The following is a 23,833-nucleotide window of genomic DNA, read 5'->3' as shown; positions in this document are numbered from 1 at the left end:
GCGACGCATAGGGGGTGGGTGTATTGCGTTAACGTTTTGTGGCTCAGTGGGAAGAGCACCATGTACCTCGCGTTCCGCCCGCAGGGTCATGGGATCGAAACTGGGCGCCGGTAACCGCTATTTTTTTTATAGTGTAGTGGCCTGGCTGCGGACTACGCTACTCAACGCGGGTCACATCGTGAGTTACTGAAATGCCCTGCATTTAGAATGCCATTAGACGATTCCTAAAAGAATCTGCAAACACAAAAAAACTTCGCATCAAGCACATTTCAGTATGCCCAGTATAAACAAGGGAATTGGCCCGTGTATATTGCAAAAGAGGGGCACCTTTCCCTAACCGTAAGCCACACCAGCACTTCCCCTCTTCCCGCCCTCTCCCCCTTACTCTGCGATGCAACGGCAGGAAAATCCTGCCGACGCCATGGTATTTAGTGCAAGACGCTAAATTCACACACTTTGTGAAAGAAAGCATTTTAGCACATTTCTCGACATTGAATATTTGAGTCGACTCCATATGGTACAAAGGCCCAGGGCACATTACCTCCAGTGGATCTTGGTTCAGCTTTGCTGTGAGAACATATGGAACACCGGCCTTGTGTAGTTCATCAATTATGTCGATGATAGAAAGCAACGTCACGCGCAGAGATTTTGTGGTTTGACGCGACGCGAACAAGAGCGTGTTCTTCGTATTGTGGTTAAATTCTGTGGTGTCAAGCATCACAAGGAAGTCCTTGATGACCTGCGAAAAATTGAGAGAAATACAGAATGCTACATCATTAAAATGAATCAACTCAAGGAAAATAATACCGCACAAACAGTTTAACCTGAAGAAAAGGCGAATGAACCACGGTTTAAACGTGTTGCTCACCTGGATTTTCGGCGAGTTGGCTCTGATTCCTTCCTTAGGGAGCTTAGCATTCAAGGAATCGAATACATCATTTATCATTTGTGTGAATGCCTCTGTTTCAGCTGTGTCCTGAAAGCCATCAGTGCCCTCTTCTCTGTAGACACGGAGGCCAATGGCTCTACTCCGGCTAAAAAGCTGCAGTATAAAAATAGTTTTTTTATGTTTCAAGGAAGTTGTCCAATACAGTAACACCGTCAGAGCATTACAGAGTTTTTCATCACTGACTAGTGCTCACCTGAACTGCAAGTCTCACGTTCATTTTTTGGAAGTTTGTGGGCTGCACATGAGCTTCAGTTAGCTTGTGGGCAACTTTTAGATGTTTCTTCTTTTCAGTTTCGTAAAGCAGCTGATAGTGGGAGAAATCAATGCGGTTCTCTCCAGCCTGGAAATGCAAAAAGAACTGATTTTAATATATGCGAAGGTAAAAGGCGACACAAAAGAAAATTATTGTTCTGCCACCCACCTGGCCATACTTCTGCTTGAGCAGATGATTTCGCACACATTTGATGGCATGTGGTACATCACAAATGAAATGCACAAACTTCCCATCAGGGAGACACGGGTGGGCAATCTTATGGCATGGTGCTGCCATGCTGCCACTAACACCTAGCTGTTGCCACATGGACCGGTTGTTTCCCGCACCATCGCTCACAATGGAAATGACTGTAGCATTATGCTTGTGAAGGCGCACCACTGCTTCCAGGACTAGTTCCGCCAAAATTTTGCCAGGAGCAGCACCTTTTGTCGCGAACGCTGCAATTGGCTGTACCCAGGATTCAAACAGAGAAACAAACATCAATACTAGCGCATGGTCGGCTAGCTGGTTGGTTCCTTCATTCGTGACGCCTCCATAATCAACAAATCCGTCCATCTTGTAGCTGCATTTGTTGAAGTCATATGCCTGGCGCAACTTGATCTCGTCTAAGATCAAAGACCCCAACCTTTGCTCATCTGCTTTTCCATGAAACTGCTTCTGTATAGCTTCCAGACAAACGGGGTTGAAGCCGTACTTGCACGGCAAGCCTTTCAAAATTTGTGCCAAGCGGCTAAGAGAAGGCAGCGGCAACATTTTCATCTCGCTAATCAGCTTGTATGCCCGTGGACTTGAAATTCTCAGCATCAAGCAGTTCAAAATCCACCCAGAAATATACCGCATGCCACACGGAGCTTTTGCTTTGAGTGACTTCAGTGCTGTCAGGAATGCCAGGCGTTGCAAGTGAGGAAGGCCACTTAAAGCTTCTTCTATTCCTTGGTAGGAAGCCCTACGCAAGCTCCTGTTTGAGCAGTGTGATTTCTTGCTTCCCCTTCTCCCTTGCAGCTGCAGCTCAGAAAACTTTTTTGGTCAAGTTTCGCATTTTTTTGCTTTTGTTCACCGCTGCCTTCATTGGCTTTCTTGCTCGCATTTGCCTTTGGAGGCGTAGGCACCGAGCACATACAGGTCGGGTTGTGAGGACAGAACACAGCTTGTGATGGACATTTTCTAATTTTCCTGTCACACCAGTGTGAGCTACCTGAATGCCTGAACAGATTTTCAAGCTATCTGTCTCATTGAGCAGGTGCTCGACGCTAACAGTGCTGTCTACAGTCTTATGCAGTTGCTTGTGCATCTTGTTGTAACCGTTCACAACACAGCTACCATCATTTTTCACAATAATGGCCTTGCTCACTTTGAGCTCCCCTGCCACAAGTCGCCTGTCGAAAAAAACACCGCAAGTTTGCCCAGAACATTCATCGACGATGAGTTCAAGCTTTCATTGATTGATTTGTGGGGTTTAACGTCCCAAAACCACCATATGATTATGAGAGACGCCGTAGTGGAGGGCTCCGGAAATTTTGACCACCTGGGGTTCTTTAACGTGCACCCAAATTTGAGCACACGGGCCTCAACATTTCCGCCTCCATTGGAAATGCAGCCGCCGCAGCCGGGATTTGAACCCGCGACCTGCGGGTCAGCAGCCGAGTACCTTAGAGTTCAAGCTTCCAGTCCCTACTAGGTAACGGCACTGTCACCAGTTCGTTCAGACAAACACCGGAGGAGTTCGTTGCTGAGATGCTAGGTGGTGGCGTGATGCCCACTGCTCCAAGCGAATCGCCTAAGGACAAAGAGGCCTCTCCACACGAGCCACTCGAACAAGACGCACTTTCCGCCGATGCTTCCAAGCCGATTTCGTTCCGCTTTTTCGGTGATTTTCGCGTGCATGTCGTCGTTCTTGGCTTAGATATGTGCTCCGGCAAGCCAAGAAAGAGACGCGGCAACGCTCCTGGCACTAACTTCCAGTTACCACAGGGAATTAAAACCTCCTGGCCCTTTACAACATGCTTGAAATACTTTACAATGTCTTGCCCTTCGAAATGTCTCTCACATACCTTGGACTTTTGCGTGAGGCGCCTGTCCTTGCGGTGCAGCATGTGTTCCCATTGTTTAAACTCCGTGGCCTTACGTGGTGGGGTAAAAAAATGATGATTTGCGGCGTCATTTCTGTAGCCACTCGTACATTCCGGCGCAAAACACGAAGGCATTTTCACAACAAAAAAGCGAACATTCGGAAACCGGAAGATTCAGGCGCACGTGTGGGGAACGAAATCGCTTCGAACGACGCGCGCCCGCCAAAGCACCCGCCTGTCCGCGCGCCTGATCAGGAGCAAGTGAAGAAAAGCGTGACTGCAGCGCCACTAGTTCGCGTGACCGCCACCACGGCCGCCTCGGGAGCGGAGCTGTGAAACTGAATTGTTCTAAAAACGTTAGGGAGAACCGAGCTAGAGTGTACTAGAATAGGTTGAGTGGCGCGACCGCCGCTGTTTTCCTGAAGCTCCGTACGCGGTTGCGATAGAGGGCGCTACGAGCATTCCGGCTTGGTCGCGCATCGCTCGCACGGTCGTGCGTTGCCGGGCTTCTGCGCCTTTGGCGACACGTGCGACGGCAGTTTCTTACCGGTGTACGGCTATAGATTTATACTGTCAGAGTAGCATTAAAAATGGTGTTTCCACACGATAATCAGGCTTTCGCCTCATAGTATTGCCCCTAAATGTTGCTGCACTGGTTTCGCGGCTCTAGTGTCTGCTACGGTGACGCGCGAATGCGCCCCTTGCATAGGTTCTTCGCGATTCCATTTTTTTTTTTTTAGTCTTTTTACCAATTGAGAGAAACTGTCAAGTCCGCGTGCTGTCCGTCTCATTGTGTGTGGCCGCAGTAAAGCGAAGCTGTAAATAGCAGTTCAAATTGGAATGAATGTCGTGAGCGAAAGCTACACGTGTGCTTTTGTCACAACGCCTCGGCTACGGGAAGGAATGCTTTAAATAACGATGCTAATAGAAAACTGCTTTTTCTTACACCTACATTAAAAGGACAACAGCGATGTCTGCATCCCTTAGCTTTTTATTGGATCAGCAGCAAATATACAAATATCGTTCAATGTGTAGAAACAAGCAGCTGTAATTTAGCCAAAGGATAAAGCCAAGCATAAACCAACGCGGTTTTTTTTCCACCGGTCAACAGCATATTAAGTGTGTTTACAGACACGACAAAATAAAAATACAGATGTTTAAGACCGGCTGCTATATACAAAGAAATATCAGTCACACACACTATGCATAAAGATACATTTTAAAGGAAAACAAAATAAAAATAAAGATGCTTAAAACTTATTGCTTTACATATATACAAAGAAGTATCACTGTTACACTGGCTATGTACACAGATAAACTTCAAAGTACAAAAAAATCACTGTAAATACTATGTACAAAGAAAACTGTTACAGGTATGTAACAGGACGAGTGGAGCACTCAGCTGTACGGGAATCCTACACGCACCTACGGAGCTTTAGGTGCTGCAGCCTCCTGCGCCATTCTTCCTTAGCTCTATTGATTCCTTTAACCAAAAAGTGCAATCGAGTGACAACATAAAATTTTACCACATGAGACTTCACTGCTTTTGCATGTTGAGCACAGCCAAGGGGTCTCCCTTCAACCCTGACCAGATGCAGCACATCTAAAATGCTATCACTGCGCAGTTCATTAGTGCTGAAGCAGTCTGTAAATGTGTCTTCTAAATAGCTAACGAAGTCAAAGAGCTCCTTAGACGGGTACAACAAACCACCTTTGTCGCAAAAGTTCGTAAAGGCCGAACACTCATGTTCCTTCCCTTCTGAAGCTGGAACAAGCAGTGAAGTACGACAAGCAGTGCATCCTGACTTCTGCACGCACTTTCTAGCAACATATCCAGCCATGTAATATGCTAGGCGAGAGTCACTTTTTTTTCCCACAAGGCTGTAATGCTCAGTTGGGACAGCAATACTGTCATGGCAGGCAGCGCTTTCTATCACGTCAAGATCTCCTTGAGCGATGTGGTCATCAATTGTTTGCTGCAGGCTTGTTGCATCTGCCGAGTGTGCTTCTCCAGTGTCGAGCAGTGATGTAAGCACCAATGGTATAACGCTCGCACCGTGCACTGGCTTAGCTAGGCTATAGTAGCTCAGGCAGTTGACAGCAATTAAGAACTGCTCTGGGGTCGGATGGTCATTACAGCCCGACGACTGCCGCACAACTCCAAACAAGTTCTCGAGTGGATTTTGGCTTAGGTTACTCGTCATCAAATACCTGTAGCTTAGTTCTGTGGTAACATAGTCCAGTAAAGAAAGCACACTGGACAGCGTAACCCTCAGGCCAGTAGCTGTCTGCTTGCTAAGGAACCCGACGCCCTTGCCAACATGCTGCTTGCACTTGTCAATGTAGTCTAGAAAACTGGAGAGCGCAGAACTACCACTTGAGTGCGGCCAAAGAGCCTCGGACTTGAATCTGGAGGTCATCAGTTCGATGAGTTGGTTCATCAGCCTGTATATGCAAAAAAATCTTCATTAGAGCTGGGTTCAACAGTGATGGCCATTAACGCACTCTTGTCTTTTGCCCAAAGAATACAGCAGATACAATATATTTAAGTACCTGAAGAATAATTCTGTAGCATCAACTGCACCCTTTCCATAACGTGACTCAAGGGTGTCCTTGTAGTGGTGTAGACCACGCAGCACAAAGTCTCCGAATAGCTGGAAGGCAAGGGACACTCTCATCTTCTCGAAGTCATTGGGCTGAAGGTGGCTTGTAGTCAGCCCTGGCATAGCCTTCAAGGTGATGCTGTCTTTGTCCAGGTTGAAAGCCTCGGCCACAAAATACACTGACACCTGCATCAATATAAAAGTGCAGTGATTAGCCAGTTGACTTAATATAAAATGTTAAGCAAGAATGTAATAAAACATTTATACCCGTCCATTTGGTGTGCTCAAACCACCTTTCAAGAGGGAGTTGCGGAGGCACTTCACTAGATGAGGAAAGTCTGACAGGAAATGAAGGTTCCTCTTGGGGTCCACAGGATGCTTCACCTTGCACGTTATTTGGATTCCCATCGATGTCCACATTCGTCTATTCCACGAAGCTCCGTCGCAGGTTATGAAGTCGACAAAGAGTCCTGCCTGTTCTGCTAGGATCATTGTTTCGATCAATATCTTGCAGAGAAGGTCGCCCTTAACATTTCCGTGCGCAGCAAACACCCCCAAAACCTGAGAAAATTTGCCTGCAAATGGCACGAACATAACAACCATACCACGGTCGCAAGGAAGGTTCGCATTTGCCCGTGGTATAAAGGGCCCCATGTCGACAAAGCCTCCGATTCTACCAGTCTTGTCAATTGAAAGGTGCTCAGACAACTTCATTTCGTCCACCAGGATGCCGCCATGACGGCTGAAGGTGTCCATTGTGTCTGTTTTCGTCTTCAAAGTTTCTAGAACCTTTCTGTTGAAACCGAAGCCACTCCTGTACGAGGCGGTGTACTTCCGCAGAGTAGCATTGCCCGGAAGCACGAGAATGTTGTGTCTTCTTCTTCTCAGATGTCTATAGAGCTTCGGACTTCTCATCTTCATGAGAACGCATTCGAGCAACCATTCATTAGTGAAACGCATGCCATTTGTGCTCTTTCGCTTTGATGCTCTGAAACAGTGCCGCACATTTTCCTGCTGCTTTGGGGGCAGCGTAGAGATCTTCTCTTCCAGTGTCTCTTCTTTTAAAGCCGCGTTTTTGGCTCGCATGCCCTCAATTCTACCTTTCGGGCTCAGCACCTTTTTAGAAAGGCGCCTGTGCTTTTGCAAGGTTGACCTCAGCCTCTGGGCAGCTGTCCTCACTTGCTTTCGGTGATGGCACTTGAGCCAAGACATTCTTGTGAGAAGAGCCTTTCGAAGGTACCGACAAGACAGGCAAGGAACTCCTGAAAAGCATGGTAATGTTATTTTGTTGGGTTTGCTAAATGACTTCTCTAGTATACCGCTGTGCAAATAAACATAATTCATCAGCACCAAATATATGTCACTGCTGCTGAGGTAAAGTAAGTTCACGAAGCTATCAGCCTTCAAAACAATTTCTGTTACGTCTTAGGAGCTCGGGAAAAATATCTCACACTTTTTCAGTTTACCATGTTGCCTTATGTGCAAATATACTACATGTACACAAGTGAAAGATTAGTTTCGCCCTTACTTTCTGTCACTGTCGTTACTGCGCATCTCCGGCTGTAGAAAGCGCCGCCAATGACGGCTGTTTTTTTCAGGAGGCTCTTTGTTAGCTCCTCTGCGATGATCGCCGATGTAGACATGGCACCAGGGCATTTCAGTAAGCCTGAGGCTCGAAGAAGAACTCCCTCAGCTTCCCTTACAGTCTCGATACGTCCTTCAGTGATCAATTTCCCAGCGAGGAATGTCCTGAATGAGACTTCTTGGTCCTTGCTTACACTGAAGAGGACCGAGTGGTCCGAGTTTACGGTCCCTGTGGACTCTACAAGCTCTCCAAGGGCGTATACCGTACCTTCAAAGTTTGGAAACCGATGGCACGACCAATACGCAGACGGAGTACTCAGATTACACAAATTGTCAGCGCCAAGCACTGGGGAATCAAATCCGTCGCTTTCGAACGGCTCTTCCACAGCCGCAGTGCTGCATGGGCTTTCAACTTTCTTCCTTTTGCGCTTTGTATCATCAAGCTTGGCTGGTGCCTCCCGTTTGCGAGGTGCTCGCTTGGGAGGAGCTGTCGAGCTCAAGTACTTTGGCGCATTTGGCAATACCGTAGGCATTGCGTCACTCGTTAGTGCCGGTGTTCCGCGCTCAATCCTCACCTCCTTTCCGTTCACAATGTGCACGTAGTCCCGCTGAATGTACCGCTTATCGAAGTGGAGCTCACACACTGCGCATTTGCTATCCAGGGGTTTGTCGCTCCGATGTAAGTTCTTCTCCCAGAGCGCCCGACGAGCTTCATCTTTCGGCACGCTGAACAATGAAAGCTGCTTCTCCGCTTTAACGCCCGAGTAACCGGTGCGACAGCCTGGCGCATAACAATGCCGATGCCTGCCTTTCGGCATGGTAACACCGTTTTCACACACGAGTAAACGGCACCGAGTTGCAAAACATTTCGCGCAACACGCAGTCCCCGTCGCCTTCGCTGCAAATTGCAATGGCCCGGCGGCGGACGCGGAGGAAATTTCCGAGCCGCTTCGATCGCAGCGCCCCCACGCTAACTTTCCGCAGTTCGGGCTTCGCCAGGAAGCGTAGGCGGCGCCCGGCGATCGCGCCACTCAACCTATTCTAGTACACTCTAACCGAGCGATCGCGCGAAAACGAGCACGCGACACGTCGCGCGAACGCCCTGTTTCGTCGCTCATAGCGTCGCTCGTCGCTGTCGCGTGCATTTTCGCGCTTATGTGGTTTGGCCCTAAAGCGTGAATAAATCAAGTAAATAAGTACATCATTTGAAAGATAAAATATTGCTAAGCTTTTTTGTTAGATAGTAGGCAACGTTTTTAGATAGCTTCAGTTGGCAAAGCGCGCGGCATTCCATTGGCGTGGGGCGGCTTACCGCAATCGCCAACCAGGCGGTGGCGCTGCGGTAGCGTTAGGATCGATCTCGGCGCGTCGTCTGCTACTGCTACAACGGGAAAGGCGCCGACAGGAGACTACCGCAGCGGTTAACTCTTTTATTCGAGAAGCAGAAGTGAAACTTCGCCCGCATTTAACCTTTACCGAAAAGAGCTTTTTCGTTTTTTTCGCAACATTATAACTAGAAACAAACAGCACGTAAGACATGACAAAAAGAAAAGGCAAACTGTACAGTGCGCTTACCTTCATTCCTGTTCGCGTTGTAGCCGGCGTTTATTTTTGGCCAGTATATGTGCAAATCACCCCAGGATCCCGTAATGCTCAGCGATATTCTAACCTTACCAGAACACGTGTTACACGGCCAAAATCCACTGAAAAGCTTAGAAAATCAAGAACCAGCAAGGAAGCCAGAAAAAGATTGTTTTGTAATTTTTATTTGACGTCATGAAACTGAAAGCAGCAGCTGCATTATTTACAGGGACATATTTACAAGGGTTAAGTGGTCAGAGTTGTACTGCAAGCCTTCACATCAGCTTCACTTTCTTTCTAGCAGATGCAACTTTTTCTGAAGAGCTGAAGCTTTTACAAGTATCTCTGGCAGCGAAATGCAGTCTTAGCACTATGTAGGAGTGAAGAAGTTCTGCCGTAGTGGTGACCTTGTGAACAGAACAGCCCACACTAGTAATGTCGCAGTCCTCAAGAGCGTCGAGGAGGCTCCAAAATGTCTCTGAGCAGAGCCGGTTCTTTTGCAGCTCATCCGAAATTTTGGCTTCGATGCCTCGAAACATACAGAAGAGCTCCCATGATGGCAATTTGAGGCTCCCGTGCTTAAATTCCCTCTCCAAAGTGAGAAATGCCTCCGGGCACTCCGCATTTTCGGACTGGATATTACGTACACAGTCAGAACACCTCTGATGCTTGAGGTAAGAGTGGACAAGATAGCTGCACAAGTAGTAAATAACGCAGTCCTGTGCTGCTGGTGTGGAGTACCCATGATGAGGTGCTGTCGGTGTTTCATTCTGTGCAGTAGAAGAGATTTCTGCCAACTTCGCTCGAATAGCCTCCTGGAGTCTTTCGTGGGACGACAGTGTGTCCTTTCTTCCCCTTTTCATGGTGTCTGCAACAGTGGCAAGCACAAAAGTCTGCTCATCACTCACGTTCCCAGTGACACAAGTGCTGATTGGTGTATACAGGCTCAGAAGCCTATATATGTGTGCAAAGCTGATTAGGGTAGGGTGATCCTCATCCCCTCCAAAACTTCTTGTCACACCAAAAAACCTCTGAAAAAAAGGAAGACCTGTTTTTTTATAAAAGCAATGTGCGCAAACATAAACGTGATAAACAAAAAGAACAAACGGCTTACCTCTAAAGGATCCTGGTTTAGTTTGCCCGTGAGCACATAACGCGCTCCTTTAGAGAGAAGATCTGTTATGAGGTCCCGTACAGATGCAAGCGTAACACGAAGCGACTCCATTGTAACTTGCGATGCAAACATCACTGTCCCATTGGTGATATGGTTTTCTTCGGTCTTATTTACAGCATCAAGGAACTCCTGGATGACCTTCAAAATAAGCCAGTGAGTAAATTAATTTCACAACAATGCAACAGATGTTATGAAGCATTATCTGTACTATTTCACAACAGTGCAACAGATGCTGTAAAGTATTGTCGTTACCTCAACTTCCTTTGACGAACTTGTTATTCCAAACTTCGGAAGCTTCACATTCAGGGCACCGAACAGGTTGTTCACCATGAGGGTGAATTGAGCAGTTCCATGGCAGTCTTTCAGGTCAGGCTTCTCTAACCGCTGGTACACTTTTAACCCAATGGCAGTGCTTCGGCTGAAAAGCTGAGAACAACATATATGAAAAATTTACGGCTTTATTTTTATAAACAAACATTTAAGCATATAAACAAGCAGTTGTAAACTATGAAAGGCATCTAAATATGGTAGATAGGGCATTTTTGTTTACCTGTACAGCCAGACTCACGTTCATCTTTCGCAGATTGTCTGGGCTCACGTGCTCTTTTGTCAATTTCGGAACCACCCGAAGCTGCTGTTTCCCATCTACTTCTTGGAGTCTTCGATAGTGGTCAAAGTTTATTTTGTGTTCACCGATCTGCAATTTTTAAAAACAACAGCGAGACGAAGAAAGGTGTTCCATTGAAGAAGCCACTCCTTAATTCAGATTGCTCACGCATGAAAAATAAGTAAAAACATTCTAATCTACTTACCATGCCATACCTGTGGCGCATGAGATGGTTCCTTATGCACTTGATGATGTGCGGTACATCGCACAGGAAGTAGAGCTGCTGATCAGGTACACAAGGATGGTCAACTCTGTGTTTCGGTTCATGAAGCTTGCCTTTGATACCAAAACATGACCACATGGCCTTGTTGGTGCTGGCACCATCACTGATAACAGCGACGACTGTTGCATTGTGCTTGTGTAACTGCAAAATGGCTTCTAAAACAAGCCTCGCTAGCACTCTTCCAGAAGCTGCATGGCACAAACATGAGTACCAAAGCGTGGTCGGCTGTTGTTTCTGAGTCATAACCATCTCCATAATCAACGAAGCCATCAACCTTGTAAGTACTCTTGTTAAATGCGACAACCTTTCGCATCTTCATCTCGTCCAGTACTAGCGTTCCGTAGCATTGTACTCCTGCTTTGTTCTTCATAAAGGCCCCAATACTGTCAAGAGACACCTTGTTGAAACCGAATTCACATGGCATTCCTTTCATCATTTGTCTCAGCCTTGTGGTTGTTGGAAGTGGCATGAGCTTCATTTTTGACATTAGTCTATAAGCTCTTGGGCTTGAAATTCTCAATAGAAGACAAGTCATGAGCCATTCCTGTTCATAACGCCTTCCTCGCGGCGATTTCGCCTTTGCGACTTTCAATGCTGACCTAAAGGCAAGTTGCTGTGCTTGCGGAAAACTTTCCACTGCTTTTTCAACTTTGCTCACTGAAACTTCAGACAAACAGCGTCTCAGTATAGACACTTCTCTTCTAGCTCTTTCGCGAAACACAGTGGCCCTGATGGCCTTTTTTTTTAGGTTTTGAATTTCACGTTCAGCCTTCCGTTTTGTGCTTTTTTTAGGGCGACGCTTCATTCTATCACCAACGTTTTTTTTTTGTTTTTTTTTTTTGCATGGAGGGCACAAGTGCTCACCTGACAGCACCATGCATTTTTTGTTTCGCCATACACCCTGCCTTTTCATGGCTGCCTTTGACGATGAAATACCTGGAAACAGCTCACATTTACACCCAGGGCAAATATTGAGCGCATCGATGTAGCGAAGAAACATTGTTAAATTCGTCTGGCTTGTTAGCAGGGTCGGAATGTTTCCATCTTTCTCGATGTAGCTGCACGGCGGGACAAGCATACCTCTTGAACTAACTTCAGTCGCGAAGTCTTGCCGGATTACAACCGCCTTTTCAATGTACACAACGCCCCCAGACTCTTCGAGTTTGTAGAAGATAACTTGGATGGTAGAAGCCCTCACATTCCACGAATCAAATGTCGGGCTGCCCTGCACAACAGCAAGCCAGGGCGCAGTTCCTAGCGTGATAACATCGGTGCATTCATCAACATTCATGCCGTCACATGCGTCAGTTTCGTCGTACAAATATTCATCGCTTTGGCAGGAAGAAACTTGGGCGGAAACCACTGACCTCTCTTTGGGTGGCTTTCTTGCTGACTTCGGCACCGTTGGTTTTGAGAGATGCTTAGGTACGTTCGGAAAAATTCGAGGCACAGCGTGCTCCTTCAGTGTCCATCTGCCTCGCGGTATCGTTACGGTTTGACCGTTCGCTGTGTGCTCATAGCAGCTTATGATGTCTACAGGCTCGAAATGAATGTCACAGACGTACGTTTTTGGCGTTACCTTAAAGTTCTTTTGTGGAATCGCGTTTCGCCATGCCTTCAGTAAGTCAGGGTCCTTTGGGGGCTTGAAAAAATGTCGTGGTCTGGGATTTGCAGCTGCCGAAGCATACCCCGAACGACAGCCGGGCGCGCTGCACGTCGGCATGTCGAGAATCCGCGCTGACACTTCACGGTATTCACTGCAAAGAGTTCATACCACTGTAGAATGTGTCCAAGCTGGAAGTACAGGCGTGATGAATGTGCGAGCGCCAGCAACACACCAAAAGCACGTGTCTGAAGCAAACGTCACCGCCACTCACTGCTTCCCAACCGATCTCAACGGAACGCCAGCGCCACCTTTCGCAACGGCGAGAAAACGCCGCCGCCTCTCGAAGCGAGTTTGCAAACTGAAAAGTATCTAAAAACGTTGATAGTAGGTAATAATTTCCTACAGCTTGCCTACTGAAAACTTGTTTCGAAGCAAAAAAGATTGTCTGTCTATTTGGCGAACAGAAGCCACAAGCCATTCCGACCTCAGCCAGTCGAGCGTTGCTTTCTCACGGGTATGGCAACGTTACTAGACTAGGTTCACTTGCCAAACTCTCTACCGACGCCGTGCTTCGCCGGTGTCTCCACTTTCAGTTTGTCCGACAGGTGGCGGGAGCGTTCCGTCGAGATCCAGCTTTCTCAGCTGCTGCGCCTGCTAGGCGCTATACGGGCGCCGAATTAGCGCGTTTCTTCACGCGTAACCAGATGGAAAACTACAAAAACATCTCTGCAACACATCCTAGCCACTGAAGCTCCTTTTATACTTGTATCAAAGCATGCAGCGCGACATGCTTTCGAGTAACGAGTTCGAAGCTGCCGGAAACCATCTGTCGTTTCGCTGCTTTTGCGCATGCCCTGCTTTTTTTACTATCCGAAAATGCGCCGTTGAGAGAGAACACACATGCTGCATTAGTATTGCGTCCGATTCATGCGGAAATAAGAGGTGGCATCCCTGCCCGTAATCATGACGCGGGGGGGACCGTTTTATCTACCGGCGATAGTAGAATTCATTTAGTTCCCAGCGGCGTCTTCGGCCATCTGGGCTAGTAGCACAAGGCCTGCGTAAGCGGGTCTGTGCTGAGCAGCGCGGCCTCCCACTGCTTCTCATTCGTGATTTGGAATAAAATGGCTAATAGTCTATAGGGGTTTTTCTTCGCAGAGCCAAATCACATGCAAAGTAAACGCTTATTCATGCATCTTGGCAGGCACAGAATGACCACTGCAACTAGCAATTTAGCACGAATTAAAGGTTAACAAGGTAAACAGCTTTCGTTCAGCAGTTTATTCATAAATGCACTGGTCTTCCATTTCAGACCACACTGATCAACAGTACTGTACAAGATGTTTTAGCAAACCGGTCCACAACACTGAATAACAAACTGGTCCATGAAAGCAACATCCCAGCAATTGTTTGCATTGCTACAGTCCAGAGAAAGCACATTTTTTCTAACAGGTTTTCACAAAAGCTTAGCACGCTTCCTGGCAACTTTAACTTGCACACTTGTGTCTTTGTGTTGCCGTAGGAACCTTGCATAAAAATGCATGCGGGTGACCAGGTAAAACTTCATGATGCGTGCAGAGAGCTCTTTAGAATGAACACCACATCCGACTTGTGCAAAGCTGTGTCCTTGTGTCAAATCTTTGACAATGCACCAAAACAGGTCTCCAAACACTACGTTGTCCCTTGTTCTTTCCGTTATGGCGCTCTCAACATCGGTAAGAAGTGATGTCAAATCTTTTGATGGCAGCTGGAGGGCTCCCGGAACAAAAGACCGCATCTCTGTCAGAATGGCTGCAGATGGTACGTCATTAGTAGCAAGAAGAGTAGCCTTACAGTCCCCGCAGCTCAAAGACTTTTCTGCTTTCTTTACTACGTATCCTGCCAGGTAGTACAGAGCAGCATCGTGTGGAGTTGGTCGACCATAGTCGTGCTGGTTTGCATCCTCTTCTGGCAGCTTCTTCAACACAATGCTGTGCATGAGCTGTCCGAGCTTGTCTTCTCGCTCCTTCTTCTGATGAAGGACTTCCAGCCTCTTCGAGCTCAGGCTCTCCTCCATGGTGACGAGAACAGGATCCGCATCGCCAGTGCAATTTCCTTTTGTCGCCATTTAAAGGAGTGTACAGACTCAAAAGCCTGAATATTTGGCCGAAACGTACTATCGTAGGGTGATCTTCGTCACCACCAAACGACCTCATGACTCCAAAAAAGCGCTGGGGAAAAAAAAACTGTCAGTGTGAAGAGCAAAACAAGGAATGCAAAATTACATCAAAATGAATCCTAAAAATACCTACTTTCAATGGGTCCTGGTTCAATTTTGCAGACAGCACATATCTCACATCCTTGTCAAGAAGCAGGGTGATTATGTCCAGAACTGACATCAACGGGACTCGCAGAGATTCCGTCGTCAACTGAGATGCAAACAGCTTTGTGTTTTTTTCAATGCTGTTCCTTTTGGTCTCATTCAGCATGACCAGGAAGTCTTCTATCACTTGTAGCATAGCAGACAAATGCCCCCTTTAATATATTCGACTCATAGTATAACACAATAAGCATAAGGAAGCCCATTACCTTGATCTTGGGCGAGTTCTTACGGATGCCGGTAGCAGGGTGCTTGGCATTAAGGACATCAAACAGGTCGTTAATCTGCATCGTGAACATTTCAGTTCCCTCACTGTCCTTTAAGCCTGGCTCACGCTGCTCTCTGTAAAACTTCATCCCAACGGCGACGCTCCTGCTGAGTAACTGAAACAAAGGTTTAAAAAATCAAGTATTTGCATTTAGAAAACTTGAATAAAAACTAAATGTACGACACCGGTTAGGTATCTGTGTCGCAAGTCTGACATTCATATTTTCCAGCTTGCTTGGCTTGACGTGCGAAGATGTGAACTTTGGAACAATCTTGAGGTGGCTGTCCTTTTCAGCTTCGTACAGGTGGACGTAGTGTTCGAAGTTTATGCAGTTGGTGCCAGTCTGGTAAAAAACAGCAAGAAAGGCATAAGTAAATTTCATGTAGGCTATTTGTGCAATCCCGTTTGAATTACCTTTGCATATGTGTGTGTCAGGAGATGGTTTCTCACACACTTTATGATGTGGGGTACATCACATAGGAAATGAAGAAACCGTCAGTCTTCAAGCGTCGGGTGAGGAATCTTGTTGACAGGGTGGTGCAACTTTCCAGATATGCCAAGATGTGTCCACATTGATCGGTTGTTGCCTGCACCATCACTAACAACACCCAGAACTGTTGCACCATGGCGCTCAAGTCGCAGCACCGACTCCACAACAATCTTGGCCAACACAGCCCCAGGAGCTGCCCCCCTAGTGGCGAAACTGGCAATAAGCTGAACCCAATTGTGAAACAAAGGGATGAACATCAGTACAAGGGCATGGTCAGCCAAGATGGCCTTGCTTTTCTCTCCCGTGTTTTCAAAATTCACAAAGCCATCAAACTTGTACGTGGATTTGTTGAAGTCCACTCCCTCTCTCAGCTTGATTTCATCCAGCACGAGCGTACCACACTTCTCAACATCACGCTTGCTTGAAAAGAATGCCTCGAGCGCTTTCAGGACCACTTGATTGTAACCATACTCACAGGGTACACCTGAAAGCACCTGGTTAAGTCGACTTGTAGTTGGTAAGGGAAGCAAATTCATCTTACGTATCAAATTGTAGGCTTTGGGGCTTGAAATGTGGAGAAGAAGGCAGTTCAGCACCCAACTTCTGGTGTATCGCACACCCTGTGGTCCCTTTGCTTCCATTTGTTTCAGAGACATCTTGAATGCTAGTTGTTGAAGAGGCGGAAGTGACATTAGATGCTCATTGATTGATGAGGATCTTTCGCTTGTCAATTTCTCTTGTAGTTCTGCCATATTCTTCATGAAAGACACTCTCGCAGCAGCTGCCCTGATGGCTTTCTTTTGAAGGTTTTTCACCTTTTTCTGTTTGCACACCTGCCTTTTTTGCTTCTGAGAATTCTTTTTCAAAAGCTTGTTTTTTTCAGTGCGGCAAAATGAACACGTTGACTGCTTAGCTAGTGCCTGGCATCTGAGTGAAAAACCAGTGCTGCTTTGCACGTCGTATCCAGAGCATGCATGAAGGCTGTGCACTTTGTTTATCCGGTCACTAAGATCTAGCATGGTCTTAATGCTGACGCTCAGAAAAGCCTTCGCCTCGCGGCCTCTCGCACTTGCAGTTGCCACTCCGTCACTGCTTACAACGACGCACTTTTCGATTTGCGGCGCCTTATTTGCGGAGGTCAGTTTGAAAAATGCCGCAAATTTACCGCTGCCGTTTTCCACAGTGATTCTTTGCCACGATGGTGGTAGCTCAACGCATTCCATTTAAGCAAACGACGGCACGGATGGCTCGGGCATATCGTCGACCACGACATCGGCAGGAATTGTGCGGCAAGAAGCTTGTGACTGCGGTGATGCTGTTCCTTGGTCAGCGTTTTTATTGCTTTCTCGCTGCCGTTTCCGCCTCTTCTCCGCTGGCTTTGACAAGTACGAGGGCAAGTTCGGGAAGACTTTAGAAAGGGCACCCTTGACGAGACTCCACTTACCCCTCGGGATTTCAACTGTTTCTCCGTTGATCACGTGCACGTACGTTTTGCGAATGCCCTGATCGTGAAAGTGGATGGAGCATACTCTAGACTTCGTTGTGAGGTCTCTGTCTGCGCGAGGTATTGCCCTGTTCCAAGCTGCGCGAAGTCGCTCGTCGCTGGGAGCGGAGAAGAAATGCCGGACCGACGGGCTAGTGTCGTTCCGGTACCCATTGTACAGCCAGGTACGCAACACGTCGGCATGATTTGGTTGGCTTAGGGGCACCCACAGTCACCCACAGCACTGCATCGAACAAGGCTATCGATACGTTCAGGCAAACACATCGGTCTGAAAACGCGCACCACACAAAATCACCAGGGAGTTAGATCGACGACTGCCCAAACTGGCTGCGCAGCGCGGCTGGCGAGGTGAAATCCGTGGAGCCGGGTGTGACTGCAGCGCCAGTGGGAGCAGTATCGGTGGCGGATCCGCGCAACGCAACGAAGTTTGTAAACTGAACCTATTCTAGTAACGTTGGGGTATGGTGGCTAGAAGGGGGAGACGTTTTTCGGCGTGCACTATAGAGGCTAGAAAAGTTTTCCTAGTGTCGGGAAGGGGCGCGCCGAAGCGAAATAGTCTGCAATGATCCACAGTAGATGGCGCCACGGCTCGCTGGTGCGCGGCTCTCGTGGGTGTCTGCGCGCTTTTGTGCGGCTGTTCGCGTGCGAGCATATTTTTTTGGCCGCTCACTACAAGTCCTCCGCAGACACACGAAAAATAATCAAACATGCGATTACATACACTCACGATGGCGATCTTGTGAGCTTGACAAGCGCACATTACGCGACCACGGTTTGGGTGCACAAACCTCATCGGAAGGGGTAGTTTGATTGCGGGGATTATGCCCCTGACACACGGGCACCCTGAAGTCCTTTAGACAAGGGGACATCTTTCGGAAAGGTGTTTGGGCGCAGTGACACACGACAAAGGAGTAACTCCTTCCCGGCAAAGATCCTTTTCGCAAAAGCAGATCCCACATCTACTTTTCTGGCAGGAAGGGAGTACTCTCGCATACAGTGTGCATAGTTTATCAATAGAAGAAAACGTGTCGCAACACTGCGGTGTCCTGTCAGTATTTTTTTGCGCTGAGAAAATGTTTTCATTTTCAGCAGCAGTGCGATTTGTTGAAAAGTAAAGGCCTATAGTCTGTCCATACTCTCAAACGCCTGCATTACGTCACTAGCGCGATCATGTTAAGGTTGGCAGCGGCAGTTGCTGTGTCGGGCTCACTTGAAAGCACTGCTTAAAGTGGCCGTCGCCTAATAACGGCAATGTGTCTTCGAACCAGCGTTCGTTGCGCACATAGGCCCACCTTTCGCAGTTGATGGCTCGGGGGGACAGTGCGGAAGCAGTCAAAATGAAGCTGTTCATGACGAGTCTTTGTTTGAGGCTCATCACTCTTGCCTTCGCAGCGTTTAGCTCATCTTCGATGGAGCCGAGGGCGACAAGAGTCAGGCCCACCTCAGCTGTTGCTTTATCTCTGTCTCTGCGCTGAGACATCGCAGGACCACGATGAAACACGGCACGCCGTCACTGACTCAGCTGGACGCAGCCATGTAAAAGCAGGACAAAAAACGAAAACAGCAAAACACAGACTGTTCATAGTTGCCAGACGAACTTAAGTTGCTGCTAAAAATGCAAAAAAGCGAAGAAAAATTACAGGTATGCGCATTATAAGCCACCAGACAATAAAAAAAACGGTTTTATGCTCCGGCGTCGCTGAATGTGATGTACATGTGCAGATTCTTTTTAATATTTCCAATCTTGCTGCTTCCACGAACAGCGCCATTTTTCTGCAGCGTTCTTCTGAGGCACCGCCTAAAGCAGTAATCCGGTGCCGTGTGTCATCAGCGCCACTCTTTTCTGCAAATGGTCCCCTTAGACGACAAAAGGGGTTTACTTCAAAGTACTTTACTTTTGCCCGTCTGTCATGGGTATTAACGTGCCGAAACTGCGCCTTCGTGGAGCGCTCCCGAATAATTTCGACCACCACAGACCTTTAACGTGCGCCGAAATCTCGAACACACGGGGTTTCTTCCTTTTCAACTCGCTCAGAAAAGCGGCCGCCGCGGCCAGAAATTAAACCCGCCTCCTTGTACTCAGCAGCACAACGCTTTAGCCATGCACTAAGCTACTGCAGCAAGTGGAAGGGGCAGTTTTTCCTTTATCGGCCCTGTACGCCTGGTTCCAGCCACCTTGAGTAGTAATTAATATATTACTACTATTAAGAACATAGCGGAAGCAGCGAGTTATTAAATACAGCTGAAGTTTCTAATACAAGAACTACCACACAACAACCCCAAACATAAAAGAATTCAAGATTGTCAATGAGCATTTATTGCAGCATTACAAAATGAAACTTCAAAAATCACACATTTTGAAAATTAACACACATTTCCATCTTTGGGAGCAAAGCAAGAAATAGATACATAATTTAACAAACAGTCACATTGTCGTGCGAAATATAAAAAATACACACAAGCACAGAACATTTTACACTCCAAAAAAGTATGCACGACGGTGCGTGTACAAGGCTAGGTCACTCTGCTGAACTGCAGACGTTTTTATTGACATCGCCTCATTTTCAGAAGTTTTTGTTTTTGCCTCTGAGTGCTCCTCTCCAGGTTCTTTGCTTTTGCAAAAAAGTGTAATCGGGTCAGGGCATAGAACTTAATTATGTTCCTCGTAACATCCCTTCCGTGTTCGCTGCACCCAACTTCTTTCAGCTGAGCTCCATGCAAAAACTGCAAAAAGTCCATCATGCTTCCAGCATGAAGCTCATTTCTGCTGAAGAACACAGTAAAGGTGTTTTCAAGATTCCCAACGAGCTCCTCGACTGGCTTGGAAGGGTAAATTAACCCAGCATGATCAAATTCTCGCGTAAAAAAAGCATTATCATTGCACTCTGCTTGCACAGGCAAAATACAAAGAGAAAAAGTGCATTCAAGGCATGAAGACCTTTTGAGGGATTTTCTCACAACATAGCCTGCTATGTAAAATACAAGGCGGCTGTCACTGTGCTTTTCAATGCAGCTTTTGTGATCAAGCAGCCCTTGTGTTCGCAACACATATTCTGCACGCTTCAAGTTGCCATCATCCAAAATCTCGTCAATTACTGCTGATATGTGGGCTGACTTTTCTCTACCAAGGTCAGATGGTCCCAAAAGTGCTGTGACAAATTCTTCGGGAGTGTTCCCATTCTTAGGGGACGGTGCTGGGCTGTAGAATGACAGACTGTTGATTATTATCAAGAACTGCTCCGGTGATGGGTGGTCATTGCATCCGAAAGACTGCCTTACAATGCTGAACACATTTTCCATTTTGTCTTGGCTTATATTTGCCTTTAAGAGATATTTAAAATCAAAAGAGCTACTCAAGTAGCAAAGAAGTGACAGCGTGCTTTTCAAAGTCACACGCAGCCCACAGGCAGTTCCTGGACTCAAAAACCTGCCACCATGCTCAGCAGCGTGTTGTTCCCACTCAGCCAGGAATTCAATGAAATTGTCGAGAAACTGCGCACTCGGCGAGTTTGGTCGGAGGCCTTTCTATATGGTGTTCTAGATGTCATGACAAAAATCAGCTTCTCCATGAGCTTTACAAGCTCTTCTGTAGGTTGGACTGCTCGGAATGTTTTGTTCAAGAGTTCTTTATAGAAAAAAAGCCCCTTAAGGACTTCTTCACTGAACAACTGAAAAGCTAAGTTCACCCGCATTTTCTCAAAAGAATTTGGCTGAACTTGAGACTTGGTAATGCGTGGCATAACTTTCAGTGTTAGAGAATTCTGGTCCTCTTTCCAGGCTTCCTTAATTACATCGGCATGGGCATGACCAGTTGGAATTTGAAGACCTTTTGACACGAAAGCATTTCGCACACATTTGACCAAATGAGGAAAGTCGGAGATAAAATGCAGGCTTCTTGTTGTGTCCACTGGATGGGGAATTTTGCACTTTATTTCTTTGATGGATGCTGCAGAGGTAAGAAAATTTTGTTACTTAGGGCAACTGAGCAGGCTCAATGGGATTAAATACAAGTGTCGTGACAAAAATTGGCCTACCTTTGATCCCAAACAGTTTCCATAAACTGCGATTCCAAGGAGCCCCATCACTGGTCCAGTAGTCGACGAAAAGGCCAGACTTCTCAGCCAGAGTTGTGTCCTCCAGAAAAATTTCGCCTTCAGAAGAATGTTCGCCTTCACGTTTCCCTTGGAAGAGAAAACCCCTAGGATCTGGGTCCAGTTTCCTGGAAAAGGAAATAAAAGGGCTTTGTTAAGTGCAACAACTTTGCAAAGAGAAATGCTTGTGCAGCACAATTTAGTTCCAAAGTATAAAGTATCAAAACGTGAAAAAGATTATACTATCATCACATGCTCTACAGAAAACTCATCCTGGAAAGGCTGAAACATGGTGGCAAGGCCGTGGTCACTCACTGTAGTCTCGTTGCTTTCAGTAAATGGGCCGAGGTCCACAAAGCCGCTCAGTTCCCCAGAGGTCTTGACAGTGATGTTCTCTGAGAGTTTTATTTCGTCAAACACAAGACCACCATGGCAGCTGTGTGCACTCATGCCTTCAGTCTTCTTCTTCAGTGCCTCGAAAACGCTGGCATTAAAGCAAAACGAACTCTTGAAACCGGCCATGTGTCGGTCTAAACAGGACTTGCTGGGCAGAGCCAGTATCTCATGCCTCCGCACGTGCTCATAAAGCTTGGGGCTCTTTATGCGCATGAGTATACACTCCAAAACCCAGAGTTGGTCGTACACCATGCCCCTGGTCGACTTTCTGGAGGCAGCATGAAAGCATGTTTTCACAGCAAGGCGTTGTTTGGGAGGCAGACCTTCGATCCTCTCATCCAAGCTTGAACTAGCGATATTCTGGTTCATTATCCTAAGATCTTCTAGGCTTCTGCGTGCCCTTGTCAGCTTTCTTTTCCTTCGGAACAACTCGAGCGACTTTCTGGCCAACCGCTGTTTGAAGCTTGTGCTGCGTTTCTTCTTCAGCCTGTACATGTGATTCTGCACCAGCTTCCGAGTGTATTTACAGCGCAAACAGGATTTCCCGTCGGGGATGGTCACCAGGCAGTTCTTTGCGATGTAGGCTGCACCAAATTTCACGCACTGGCCACTTGCTACTGGCTCAATGCCACATCCTGGGCAAAGTTTCAGTCCATCGGCCTTCTTCAGCGCCTCCGCAGCGTCACACTCGTTATTTACGGGCAGTTCGTCTGTCTTAATGCCGCGGCAGAACACGGTGCAAAGAAATGAGTTTTCCTGCGCCGCAGTGGCTTCTGTGCACGCTGAAATTGTAACGTGTTTCATAACACGCAAATCGCCGGGTTCTGAGATTGTGTGCCAGGCGAAACAGAGGGCTGTAGGCTCACTTGGCAAGACAACCTTGCTGCACAATGGGGATGGCAAAATGATGTCCCCAAGCAGCTTGGGTGGCTGCGGCGTTTCCTCCGGGCAGACATTCATCTCAACGACTACATCAACGTTGGTGTTGGAAGCACTTCGTTTCGCCGGTGCGGCTTCGGTGTTACCGAAGTCTCTAGCTTTCCTTTTCTTCGGCACCTGCTTCGTGAAATACGAAGGAGCATCAGGAAATATAGTAGGGACGGCGTCCTCTGTAAGCGCTGGACGTTCACGGTCAAGTTGCACAGTTTCTCCATTGATTACGTGCGTAAACGTTTTCCGGATAAATCGTTCATCGAAGTGGCACGAACAGACAACACAGGTGTTATCCAATACTTTGTCCTCCCGCTTGATATTTCTTGCCAATTCCTTCAAACGAGCAGGGTCGGTTGGAGCACGGAACAACGATACCTTTTGTGTTGATGACTTGTATCCACCTTTACAAAGCGGCACAAAACACGTTCTTGCCTTTTTAGATGGCATTATGGCGCACACAACGGTTCAAAACGCTGCCTCACATCGTGTCTTGAGCACACAGGGAAGAAACAAGGAGCACGCCAACAACGCACGTGCTAACCACACCGAAGAAAGGTATACGTTTACGCGCCCTCGACTGCTGCGCGAGCCGCTGCTGACAGCGCGCCACCGACACCCAGCGCCACCACCCGGCCGCCGTTCCACTCATCCAAACTACTTTCAGCGGCGCCGGGGTAAGAGACGCCCGCTCCGGACACTAGGAAAACCTTCTAGCCTCTATAGCGTGCACATGAAGGCGAAGGCGTGGCCAATATGTGTGAGCTCACGAACTTTTTTTTTTTTGCTGTGAGCCGCATTATATTTTTGTTTCCCTTATTTTTTGTTTCTTCCTCGCGCACGCACGCGTTGCATTTGTGCGCACCGGGCCTAGGCTTGTTCGGCGGATGTGCCGTGGACTATGCTAACAAAAACAACTCCGTTAGCTAACATGACGTAAAGTAGCTACACTGGAATGGAAACAGAAGGTGCGAAGTATGCCGTGGTGCCGTGCGTGACTTTGTGGTGCCTTGGGGGTTGTGACCTCTGCTGCATTTATTGATTGCTCGTTGTAGGAAAAGGGCA

At 47.3% G+C, this 23,833-nt stretch overlaps 2 protein-coding genes and 1 pseudogene across 2 annotated transcripts; all 3 read right to left on the bottom strand.

Moving 5' to 3' along the window:
* Positions 1 to 1,124: 1,124 nt before the first annotated feature.
* Positions 1,125 to 6,132, bottom strand: LOC142803177 (uncharacterized; the record flags this gene model as incomplete). The annotated part of the gene is made up of 5 exons (XM_075888272.1): positions 1,125 to 1,289; positions 1,371 to 1,670; positions 2,419 to 2,599; positions 5,111 to 5,737; positions 5,846 to 6,132. Coding segments are annotated over 5 exons (1,560 nt in total), but the record flags the coding sequence as incomplete, so codon positions are not given.
* Positions 6,133 to 10,654: 4,522 nt separating this feature from the next.
* Positions 10,655 to 13,422, bottom strand: LOC142804185 (uncharacterized). The gene is made up of 2 exons (XM_075890854.1): positions 11,047 to 13,422; positions 10,655 to 10,931 (listed from the first exon to the last, which is right to left on the bottom strand). The coding sequence occupies exon 1, from the start codon at positions 12,845 to 12,847 to the stop codon at positions 11,225 to 11,227; it is 1,623 nt and encodes a 540-aa protein (XP_075746969.1). The 5' UTR covers positions 12,848 to 13,422; the 3' UTR covers positions 10,655 to 10,931; positions 11,047 to 11,224.
* Positions 13,423 to 19,752: 6,330 nt separating this feature from the next.
* LOC119172935 (uncharacterized) lies at positions 19,753 to 23,472 on the bottom strand (annotated as a pseudogene).
* Positions 23,473 to 23,833: the final 361 nt, after the last annotated feature.

Source organism: Rhipicephalus microplus, chromosome 3 (genome assembly GCF_043290135.1).
Source record: "Rhipicephalus microplus isolate Deutch F79 chromosome 3, USDA_Rmic, whole genome shotgun sequence".
Taxonomy (NCBI): domain Eukaryota; kingdom Metazoa; phylum Arthropoda; class Arachnida; order Ixodida; family Ixodidae; genus Rhipicephalus; species Rhipicephalus microplus.
This window is presented reverse-complemented; position numbering and strand designations above follow the sequence as displayed.

Excerpts from the sequence above, each read along its gene's own strand:
- LOC142804185 (XM_075890854.1), bottom strand. The coding sequence starts at position 12,847 with ATGCCGACGTGCAGCGCGCCCGGCTGTCGTTCGGGGTATGCTTCGGCA.